The sequence below is a fragment of the Molossus molossus genome, unplaced genomic scaffold, assembly GCF_014108415.1.
Source record: "Molossus molossus isolate mMolMol1 unplaced genomic scaffold, mMolMol1.p scaffold_m16_p_12, whole genome shotgun sequence".
Classification (NCBI taxonomy): domain Eukaryota; kingdom Metazoa; phylum Chordata; class Mammalia; order Chiroptera; family Molossidae; genus Molossus; species Molossus molossus.
Window position 1 is genome coordinate 94,914,790 of NW_023425347.1, and position 11,092 is coordinate 94,925,881.

Sequence of the window (11,092 nt, forward strand, 5' to 3'; positions counted from 1 at the left end):
TAAAGTGGTGAATGCCGAAGATTCACGTGTTGCTGTTGTTCAATGGACAGTTGTTGAAAAGAGGAATATCCCCGGCCACCTGTCTCCTCCTGTCGCTTTCCTGCTCCTGCCTCTCCGTGGCAGCTTCCTGAGCGCGACTTGACACCTGTCTGGGTTTGTCTGCGCAGGTGCTCCTGGCGCCTGTGTGACTCCAGGCGTGCTGCGGGGCTCAGGCCACTGTAGGGGTTCACTAGCCCCTCTGCAGCTGCCGGGCAGCCTCCACCACAGGACAGCTGGTTGCTTGGCTCTGCCACTCCTGGAACCCTCTGCCAGGCATATGCGGCTGCCCTGGCTGCCGTCCCGGCAAACCCAGGACCTCTGCCTAGCAGCCTCGGAAGGCTCCCTTTCCCCGTTGATCCCCTCCGACACCTGGCCATGCTTTCGGCTGTGGCCTGCTCTGTTGTGCTTGTGTCTGTCCCTGGGAACAGCTGATGCTGGGACAAAAAAAATCAGGCCAGTTGCCCCTGGCCCCTGCTTTGGGGCCTCAAGGTGCTGCCATGACCAGCTGCACAGTGACCCACGCAGCAGCCCGGGCTGGGAAAGGGTCCTAGGATTTGTCTGGGGCCAGGCCTGTGGGCATCCTTCTGTCCAGTCAGTCTCGGGCCATTCTTTGAAATGCTGGTGACATTTTTGCCAAGATGGAATCGTGGCTTTCCCCCAGTTTACCCCAAACAAAACACAAACAAAACCCTACAAACGAACAGCCACTCTCTTCCTGATTGACATTGTTCTCCGACAAACTTCTGCGGGTCTCTGCTGCCCGTGACCACCTGTTGGCAAAGACGTGCCAGCAGGCAGATGGCTGAGCAGGGAGCTGGCGAGTGTTAAAGGGAGACTCAGAGGCAGCCACCGGCTCCCATCGACAGCGCCCACGTGACACTGCAGTTTCCCCCGTGGCCTCACGCTCATGGCCGTGGCTTCATGCTGGATTTTATAACGGGGTGTCAGGTGGAGTCAGTTGACTAGCTCTCTGAAAACTAAACTAATGGAATCAGATGCCAGTTCCCGCTCTTTGGGGCTCTGCCATAAACACCCAGCTCCCACTTGCTCTGGCCCCTGAACACGTGGAGGAGTCCCGGCCTCGTTCAAGTCCCATTTTACAGAAGAGCAGACTGAGGCGGGGGTGATGCCAGGAGGTGGGTAAAGGGGGCCCCGGACGGGCTCAGGCACAGTGCCTCCTCCTCGGTCCCCTGCGCCCCCCGGCTCCCCGGCTTCTGGTGATGACTCTCCCTGTCGGGGCTGCTTAGACTTGCTGCTGATTACAACCATGGCTTGTCCCAAGACTGGTGCCAGTTTGTAAAACATAAATTGTATGGTCTTTTTTACAAATATGTGTTCTTTGTTAAAATGGAATTGAGCTGGTGTGGAAGCTTATGAGGTACTGGTTTTGAGCTCCCAGGAGACAGCTCTCTGGGGAGCCATTCACAGGAATAGTGGGACCAGCTCAGCCCCACTGGCCTGGGCTGTCCCAATCTAAAATGTAAAGTCCTACATCCCAAGGAACATTCCAGTCCCATGCAAACCTAACGGTTGTCACCTACCATCTGCACTTGGGGACCCTTTAGGGAGAGTCATATCCAATAATTAAGGCTGTGTGTGTGGGGGGGGTCTCAACCTATCAGAGTTGGGGCTTTGAGATAAATACTCTGAAAGCACTGGGTGGTGGGGTCTGGGCTTACACACAGATAATAATAATAAAAAAATACCCCACGAATTCTGAGCAACCCACTGTGAATGCTGGAGGAGTGTCCTTTGTTTTCAACCTCTTTGGACAGGGCCACCCGCTATGCGCCTTTGGACTCAACTTTATCCACACAGGACTGCTCAGGTCTGCAGCCTCCTCTAGGGGCTCTGGCCTGGCTCTCAGGAGGAAGGAGGGGGGTTCTTAAACCCCGGGTGGGCATCGTCCCCTTGGGGCCAGGTCAGAAGGGCGCGGCCGGTTCTTACCGAATTGATCCAGTCAATGTAGTTGGAGACCCGAGTGAAGACAGAGGGCTTGTGGTAGTAGTTGCAGCCAAGGGTGGACCCGAAGCTGACCACGCCGTGCACCTCCCACTGGCCGTTGGCCTTCTGGCAGTTCAGTGGTCCTCCAGAGTCTCCCTGAGGGAGGGGCTTCTGTCAGGGGGGAGCTAGGAGCTTGGGCGGGTGATGGGAGGGGAAGGGGCTGCCCATCAGAGACCCATGTTTCCCATGTTTGCAGTAGATTTATATTGTATGTCCTCTGACCAGCCCCTGTGGTCGCAGCTCAAGATGGCACCGTAATCCCAACAAGAACTAGCATGTATTCTTTCTGTGTGCCTGGAGCTGAGCTAAGCCTTCTCTGCACTTGATCTCATTGAATCCTCACTGGAACCTAGTAGGTAAGGATTGTCAGTGTCCCCATTTCACTGAAGAGGAAACACTGAAGCCCTCAGAAGCTGTGACCGGCCTGAGGAGGTGCAGGCAGTAAGTGAAGGAGCCGAGACTGCGTCCCACAGTTGGAATGCTGGGTGCTCAACCACCACCGGCCGTTCCCACCCACGAGGAGGGACCTTCTCAGGGGCCAGTCTGCAGGGTGACAGAGTGTGTAGGGCACAGTGTGATCATAAGGACATGATCTGTCCTCACTCTTCTGCAAAGTCCACCTCATAGCAATTCCTTTTGGTTAAGACACTGTCCCCAGGAAGGCTCTGTGGCAGCCAATATAAAGGGACACACTGGGCCATTAATGGGATTAACTCAACAGATAAACTTGAAGTCACCTTAGAAAGGTCCTAACCCACAGAATACATCCCCTGGGCTCCCTTCCTACACAAAGAGAATAAGAGAGATGACGGTAATGAGAGACCCCAATGAGACCCAAGAAAGCACTTCCCAGCAGTGACGGGGGGGGTGGATGCTACGAGAAACATCTCTTCTGGAGACTACAAGGACAAAGGTCAGGGTCTCAAATGTTGAGCTATTTCCCGGTGCTTCAGCTAGCAGGCAGGAGAATAGATTTTAGGACCCCTGGGAGACTCTTCTCACCCCCAGTCCCATTTCATTGTGGAGGGGCAGCACCTGACCTCCCGCACTCACATTGCAGCTGGAGATGACACCGTCACCACCAGCACAGATCATATTGGTCTTCACGGAGCTGCCCCACCAGCCAGGGCTGGAGCACGTGTTGTAGTCCACTACCAGCAGCTTTCCCTGCTGCAGGATGTCAGGAAGAGCCCCGTTGGCTGCATGAGAGCAGAGAGAAGGCGTTACAGGGACAAAGGGACTCCTGAGAATAAAGGAAGTAGTAGACACCTACTGGGTTTTCTGCCCAGCTCTCTGTTCTGGTCACTCTTCCTTCCCTTTCATCCACGGTTGCAGTGGGAGCAGCCATGCTTGTCCATGCCATGTCCTCACTGTTGATTGGTTCAGGGGTGGACATCTGACTCAACCTAAGCCAATGAGCTCCCAGTATTTGGACCTGCCCCTGGTTCTCGCTGCCCTGGTGTTTTCTGGGTAAATGAACAAGAGGCTGTGCTGTGTCTTGATAAGCATGAGATGCCTCCCTTGCTTCCCACTTCTGCTGAGTTTCCATGTGTCCTTGTTCTTGCACACAAGTCAGTCAAGAACGCCATATTAATCTATTTGAGTGCGTGTGTACTGATGTACCTCTGGAAAAATATATCTCTTAAAACTAACAGGTTTATGTCAGTATGAAAGGAACAATCACCGGCATGAACCTTCCTAGGGTCTTTCAAACCTTGGTGATACGACAAGGGAAGGACAGGGCTTCTGTTTCTTCTTGATGGCCTAATCATCACTGGATTTCTGACCCTTGAGGTTTATGTCAAAAGGAGACTCACACCAAGCCAGGCTCTGAGCAGTAAAATCAGGTGGCACACGGGACAGGTTTTGATGTGTGAAGAGGAGGGTGTGGTAGGGCCCCAGGGACATTTGTGGAACCCCGGAAACCTGAAGTCACAGAGGGAATACTGTTCTGGACTCTGACCTTGGGCCATGCAAAGGAACTACTTTGCCAGATGTCATGAAGTCACTGTTACCTTCATTCTGTCAGTGACAGTGACAACTAACACACTGCACCTACTATGTGCCAGGCACTGGCCTAAGTTCTTCCCATGGGTTATCCAGTCCACTTCACAGTCCCTGTGATGTAGGTGCTGTTATTATTCCCATTTCACAGCCGAGGAGACTGCAGCATGGAGAGGCTAAGTAACGTACCCAAGGACACACCGCTAGTAAGTGGAGGAGCTGGGGTCGGAGCCCTGGCAGTCTGACTGCTTTCTGGTCTCTGCTATCCTGCCTCTCCAAGGCAGTCAGCACTTCTTCCAGACACCCCGGGATGATGAGTGTGGAGAGAGCCCCTGGCTGGACACGAGTGACATTGCCTCCCTCCCTCTCAAGCCTTGGGGCTCCCGGCACCACTTACTCTGTAGCCTTCCCCAGCCTGTGACGTAGCAGATGGAGTTGTTGGGAAGGATGCTGCCTGCAGGAGGGAGGCAGCCCAGCTGGATCTTGTCACTCAGGGGGACGGGACTGGCCAGTTTGAGCAGGGCAATGTCGTTCCTGGGTTGGCAAAGACACAGCATAAAGAGAGGGTTGACTTCCTGTGCTAATTTTGTTTCTGACCTAGCCCCCCACTGGAACCACTGAATCCCCTCCTTAGCCAGCCTGACTGTGACTCTTCCTTCCGCTGGGGCTACGAGGGACTGGGGAGCAGCTGTGGTTAGACCCCGGGTTGCATTTTGTCCCTGGTGGAGCTTGGAGCCCTATATTCCCCTGAGGACCTTTCAGGGGATACTGAGAACGGGGCGGTGGGCGGGGGCAGGCAGGTTTTGTTTTGCAACGTCCTCTCGGATGGGTTAGTCGTGGCTGCCTGGTGGGCTGTGTTGACAAGGTTCTGTTCCGGATCAGCAAGGAAATATATCCAGATTGCTTGGTGGTGTCTGTCCTGACCATATACATCCTGTGTTCAGTTAGATAATGGCAGGACATGCTCAGATGGAAAGGCCTTTTGCCTTTCCTCTCCCCTTCACCTCGAGTCTGCCCCACGGTTTGTCCTAAGTCTCACACTCTTGTCTAGGAAACTGTATTTTCCATCATGGCTGCCGTGAGCTCTCCCAACCCACAGGCACTTGTTACCATGTGATGTAGACACTCGGGCCATCAAGAGGTGGGGTCTGGCCCTGGCCGGTTTGGCTCAGCGGTTAGAGCGTCGGCCTGCGGTCCGGAGAGACCCGGGTTCGGTTCCCGCTAAGGGCACGTACCTCGGTTGCAGTTTGTCCCCGGCCCTGGTTGGTCGTGTGGATGGCAGCCACTCGATGTGTCCCTTCACATCGATGTTTCTCTCTCTCTCTTCCTCCCGCTCTATCTGAACAAAAAATGGAAAAATGTCCTCGGGTGAGGATTAAAAAAAAAAAAGAGGTAGGGTCTGGGTTTCTTCCCCCTGGATTGGGAAGGGGGCCCCAGGGGCCTATAATGTGGAGGAAGAGACACCAGATGACTTTTGCGACTAGGTCACGAGAGGAGATGCGGCTTCTGTCTGGTCCCCCTGGACTCCTGTTCTGGGAACCCAGGCTCTGTGCCGTGGAGAAGCCCAGGCCACACAGGGAGCCCATGAGCGGAGGATCTGGACAGCATTGCCAGCCGACAGCCAGCATCAGCCCCCCTTCCCCAAGCACACATGTGAGGGAGGAAGCTTCATGAGACGCCCCGAGTGCCAACTGCCCAGCTGAGCCCAGTCAGGCCATGAGAGAGAATCCTAACGAGTGATTGTCGCTGTTTTAAGCAATTAAGTTTTGGGGTGATTTGTTTTACAGCAAGAAATAACCAGAAGAATGACACCCATATATCGGATAGATAGTCAAGGTCCGTGGGGTTGATGGCCTTCTCAGTTCTAACACACATTCTTGGCCATCTCTCCCATAATCCTTTTCACTTACCCTCCATTCCCGCTGGGCTGCTCTGGTCACTGCCCCAGAACCCCCTGCCTGCTCCGTGACCCATCCCTCATCCTGGCGGTTCTTTCTGCCCACTCATGTCCTCCCATCTCTCGAGGCCTTCCTGTATACGGCCTGTGTCGTTTTACGGCTTTCCAGTATCATGCATGTGTGTCCCGCCTAGTGACAAGCCCTTTGAGGACAGGGACCCCTCGTGACTCACGGACCCCTGCATCCTCTGGGAGCCACCTTCAGAGCTGGAGCCCAGCAGACTGGCTGGCTGAACCAACACCCAGTGTTATGCCACAGGGCCTGCTCCGTGGCGCGGTCACGAGGAGCCTTCCGGGAGGTTTGGCAGAGTGACCTCTCCGGATAGCCATTCAGAAGTGGCCTCTAGGGCTGCAGAAGAGACTGCGCATGTGCACACATTATGCGAATGTGAAGCCGAGGCCCTTCTGGAACAGCAGACCCGCTCTTTTGGATTGGGTGGGAGGGGATGACGGACATCTCGGGCTCTGGGAAGGGGCTGGGGAAGGGAAGATAACTTCCGATCTCCAACGGGCAGATGACAACAACGATGACAAGAGTGCGTGGAAGGACTGCTAGGCTACGCTGTCTGCCAAATCCTCACGCCTCATTGAATGTGCTTTCTAGATCTGTTCGCTTCGGGCAAGTTCCTTCGCTTGCCTAGGTCGTGGTTTCCTCATCTGTGAAATGGGAATAACAGCACCTCCCTGCTAGGGAGGTGGTGAGGAATCAGCCAGAAAATACGTGGGGAACATTTGGCGCAAGGGAAGCTCTGAGTGTGAGTTCGTACGATTGGAAGAACTCGCTCCTGGGGTTGGCGGAGCGCTCACAGGAAGGGCGCCCTGGACTGCGTGTTCTGGAGGATTGCAGATCCCTGGCGTCCCTGCCTGGCTCCATGGCCGGGATGGACACCGTTGGTCACTGGGCTGCCTATGCTTGTGGGGTCAGAAAGGGGAGCTTCCCCAGCTGCAATGAGCTGCTCAGGTTTAGGCATTACCCCAAACCTCATGGGGCTGGGGACCTGGGGTGTCTCACTGACCGCTGTTTCCTAGGTGCCTAGGGCAGGGCCTGGCACATAGTAGGTGCTCAAAAATATTTATGGAATGAGGTGTGAGTGAACCTATTGCTCTGAATTTTGTTTGGGACCACCTGGATCGCAGGATCAGTGATCACAGAAGAAGCCTGATGGCCCAGTACCTATTCTCTCCCTCCTGTGTGCCCCTCCCCAGGATGAATCAGGCACAGCCCAGCTCCTGCACAATCCTGTCTAAAAGGGGAATCAGTCAGGAGCTGATTACTAATGCAGCAAACTAAGCGCTGTCAAGGGGAGGCCCAGGTAGGGGCTGGGTGGAGATTTAGGGATGAATCAGGTACAGCCCAGCTCCGGAGAGCAGAGACAGGCAGGGGTGAGTGGTAGATTCTGCAGGGGACCTTTTTAAAAAATCCTCACCCCAGGATTTATCTTCAGATAGGGTGGGAGGGAGAGAGAGAGGGAGAGAAACATCGACGAGAGAGGGACACATCGATATGTTGCCTCCTGCATGATCCCGACCAGGGCTGGGGACGAACTGAAACCGAGGTCCATGCCCTTGGTCAGAATCAAACTCGTGACTCATGGGTCTGCAGGCTGACACTCTACTGCTGAGCCAAACCGGCCAGGGCAGGGGGACCTTTTCTTTCAGCACTTTCTCCTCCTCGCCTTCCCCAGGAAGCCAGGACCACCTGCCCCCCAGGCCCTTTTCTAAGTGCTTTACACACACGATCTCATTGAGTCCTCTCAACAACCCTAGAGGTAGGCACTGTTATTATCCTTATTTTACTAAAGAGGAAACTGAGGCACAGAAAAGCTGAGGAACTTGTTCAGGCTCCAGAAGCTCAATTCCTAACCCCTGCCCCACTGCCCCACTGCCCCACTGCCCCACTGCCCCACTTATGCCCTTGAGCTACCTGAGAGCTGGTGTGGCGACCTGTGCATTCTTGTGTGTCCAGCACCCAAAGTCCAGTGCCCAGCATGGCATATGGCACATGGGTGGGTCAGTAAAGGCTTAGGGGTGGGCACAGGATGGCATCGAGTCATCCAAGAGAAAAAAAGGGAGGGGCTGTTGTCGTTTGCCTGTAAGGTGGGGATAACGACCGGTGGGCTTGGCAGAGCTCTGAGACCTTGTCATCTTCCTGTGTCTATTACCCCAGCCTGCACCTGCAGGTGTCAGGGGAGCTTTGAAAATGTAGAAGGCCTTGTTGGGTGGGGGACAGGGTGGGGCAAGGCAAGAGGCACTGTGTTTTACTCCACTGACAGTCGAGGGGCCCGCAGACCCATCCCTGTGTCCCCAGGGCTTGGCACGGAATAGATACATGGTCAGTGGGTACCTGGGGTGCACAGGGGATCTACAGGCTTCATGGCGAGGAGACCCAGGTGGCCCCGACAGTCTTTTCCTCTCTCTCCGCCCTGTTCTTACCCTCATCCCAGGCATCTCTGGGGCTGGCTCTACTTCTAAAGGTCAGAGCTCCTTCTCCCTCCCTACAGAAGCAGCAAAGAGGGGGTACCTTCTGCGAGACACCCTCCTGTCTGTGCCCCTGCCGACCCCACCCCCACGTGCACCCAGACGGAAGGTACCCTTTGGAGAGCTGGCTGGAGTTCCAGTCCTTGTGCACCACGAGCTTGGAGACCTTGACTGCCAGGGAGCCACGCTCATCCGTGGAGAGGCTGTGCCGGCCCAGCACCACGCGGTAGGTCCTGGAGGAGCTGGGAGGAAGGGAGTCAGGTGGAGAGGGTCAGCCCCTGGCTGTCCCCTCCTCTCTCTGCCCCCCCCTACCCCCACAGGCAGGGACACCTCAATGCACGGTTTCCAGAGGCCTGGCTTTGGATAATGCTGGGATGGGCCCAAGTCTGCCATTAGTTGGCACTTGGAAATTTTTCTTCCCTGGGGCAATTGGTTAGTTATAATATAAGATAATGACTAAAACAATAGAACAATTATAACTGCACTATACTAACGATAAACTACAATGTAAGTTATAATAATGTAAGCTCTGTTACTATGGGGGAGATGAGATGGACACGGAACACAGCTGTCTTCTGCCCTCAAGGGCATTTTTTCATTTAATCTCCCCACCTCTCATTTTTAGATGGGGAAACTGAGGCTCAGAGAGGCGTGCCTGGTCAGAGTTTTACAGCTAATTAGTGAGAATCCAGAACTAGAAGCCAGGACTGCTGACTCCTAGGCCTCTGTTATCCCCCCCACCTCATAAAACTTATAAATTAGGGGAGGAGAAGGGACCCCTCCTAGCAACCAGAGTCACACCGACCCAAGGGAAACTTCACTGAGCACCTGCTGGGGTGAGATAAACAGAGGTCTTATGTAGGGAGGGGAAAAGACAGGCGAACAATGAATGTCACAGAACATTTTCTTCCCCTGTGAGCCTTTATGACAGAAACAGTTCACTTTCACTGAACACTTACTAAGTGCCAGGCCCTTGTACGCATCATTTAATCTAATCCACATTAAATTCTGTTATCTGCATTTTTTGCAGGTGACTTTTTGAGGTTTGAAGGAATCATTCAAGTTACTCAAGGGAAACCAATTCCAGATCCGGGGGCCACATCTAGTACCCCAAGGCGGCAGGAAATGGGCCTCCCCCCCTCCCATGCCCGCTCAGTGTCTAGCACAAGGAGCTCAGGCCACATTATGTTTCGGCCCATCAGCTGCCCAGCAGACTGAACTAAGGGCCGACTGAAGTTTGTCTCTTGGCCAGGCGAGTGGATATTTGCAAGGCTCCTTTCTACAGGGTGGTTCAGGGCACTCGGGCTCCCGCTCAGAGATGAACCCTGGCCGGTGGTGGGAGTGTGCTGGGAACAGCACTTACCTGATGCAGTGGGCAGCTGTCAAGACCCAATTTTGGGCCACCAGGGACCCTCCGCAAGTGTGGCGCCACTGGCCTTTGGAGTTGTACTGCAGGGAGACCTGGGGAGAAGTGTGGGTGTTCTGGTAGCCGAACGAGCCTGGCCTCTCGGCTCTTAGCCTCCCATCCCCGAGGGCAGGGCTAGGGCAAGGCACACGAGGCCCTCGGCTCAGGTGCAAAGTGTGAGGGGCACCAAGAAACTCAGTAATCACGATAAATGACATTTGAATGCACAAAAAATCCGTGTTTCTTCTTTGCCCAGACCCTCCAGTGGCTCCCCATTTTACACAGTGTAAAATTAAAAACTGTACAAAGGCCTGCAAAGCTCCACATGACCGCCCTGACCTCCTCAGCTCCCACTCCTCTCTGCTGTAGCCGCGCTGGGCTCTGGGAGGTTCTGCAAAAATACACCAAGCCCACTTCTGCCCCAGGGCCTTTGCACTTGCTATTCCTCCTGCCTGGAATATTCTTCTCCCAGCTATCAGCATAGTTTTCTCCTTCACCTCCTACAGGTGTGTAGTCAAGGTTACCCTCTCCAAGAAGCCTCTATGACTACCCTGCACACACATACATGCACGCTCATGTCCACACATGCACACATGGACACACATGTGTATGGCTAGTTGGGTGGGGCGGCTCCTTATTGCAGCTGCAGAAGGTACCTCTTTCTCTACCCTCCAAGGGTCACCAAGGCCATAGAAATGTATGTTATTGGTGAATTTTCCCATCTTCGTCCATGCACTAGACTCATGGTGGAGGGCAAAGGGGTGATGTGAGGGGGCGGGGGCAGGGAGGGAAGAAGTGGGGTGTGGGTGACTCACCTGCCAGGGCCAGCTGTTGGGCCGCACATCTTCCCCTCCCACCACCCTGGGCAGATGGGGCAGGTAGACGGGAAGCCCACAGCTGAGAGCTAGGAAAAGAGAAAGGAGGTTGAGTCCAGGAAGCAGTGACCCAAGTAATGTAACCTACACTTGTTGCATTCCCAAATTCCAAAGAGAAAATCCTGTTCTAGAAGGATCCTGAGAGGTCACAGAACCCTGCCCTTTGCTCCACTTCTTTGGAATGTCACTCTACCGTTCTTACACCCAGAGGACTGAGTCCCGCGGGGGCAGGGAGGACATCTCCAACCCCACCAAGGGCTGGGGAAGTGCCTCTGGGCGGCAGGGCCTACCTGCAGCCACCAGTGCAGACAGCAGTAGGGCTCTGATCAT

At 54.5% G+C, this 11,092-nt stretch overlaps 1 protein-coding gene across 1 annotated transcript; it reads right to left on the reverse strand.

The window, feature by feature from the left end:
* Positions 1-1,410: 1,410 nt before the first annotated feature.
* LOC118626829 (chymotrypsin-like elastase family member 2A) lies at positions 1,411-11,092 on the reverse strand. Its single transcript, XM_036256838.1, has 8 exons — positions 11,053-11,092; positions 10,703-10,791; positions 9,846-9,943; positions 8,596-8,724; positions 4,445-4,581; positions 3,097-3,242; positions 1,987-2,139; positions 1,411-1,449 (listed from the first exon to the last, which is right to left on the reverse strand). The coding sequence occupies exons 1-8, from the start codon at positions 11,090-11,092 to the stop codon at positions 1,411-1,413; spliced, it is 831 nt and encodes a 276-aa protein (XP_036112731.1).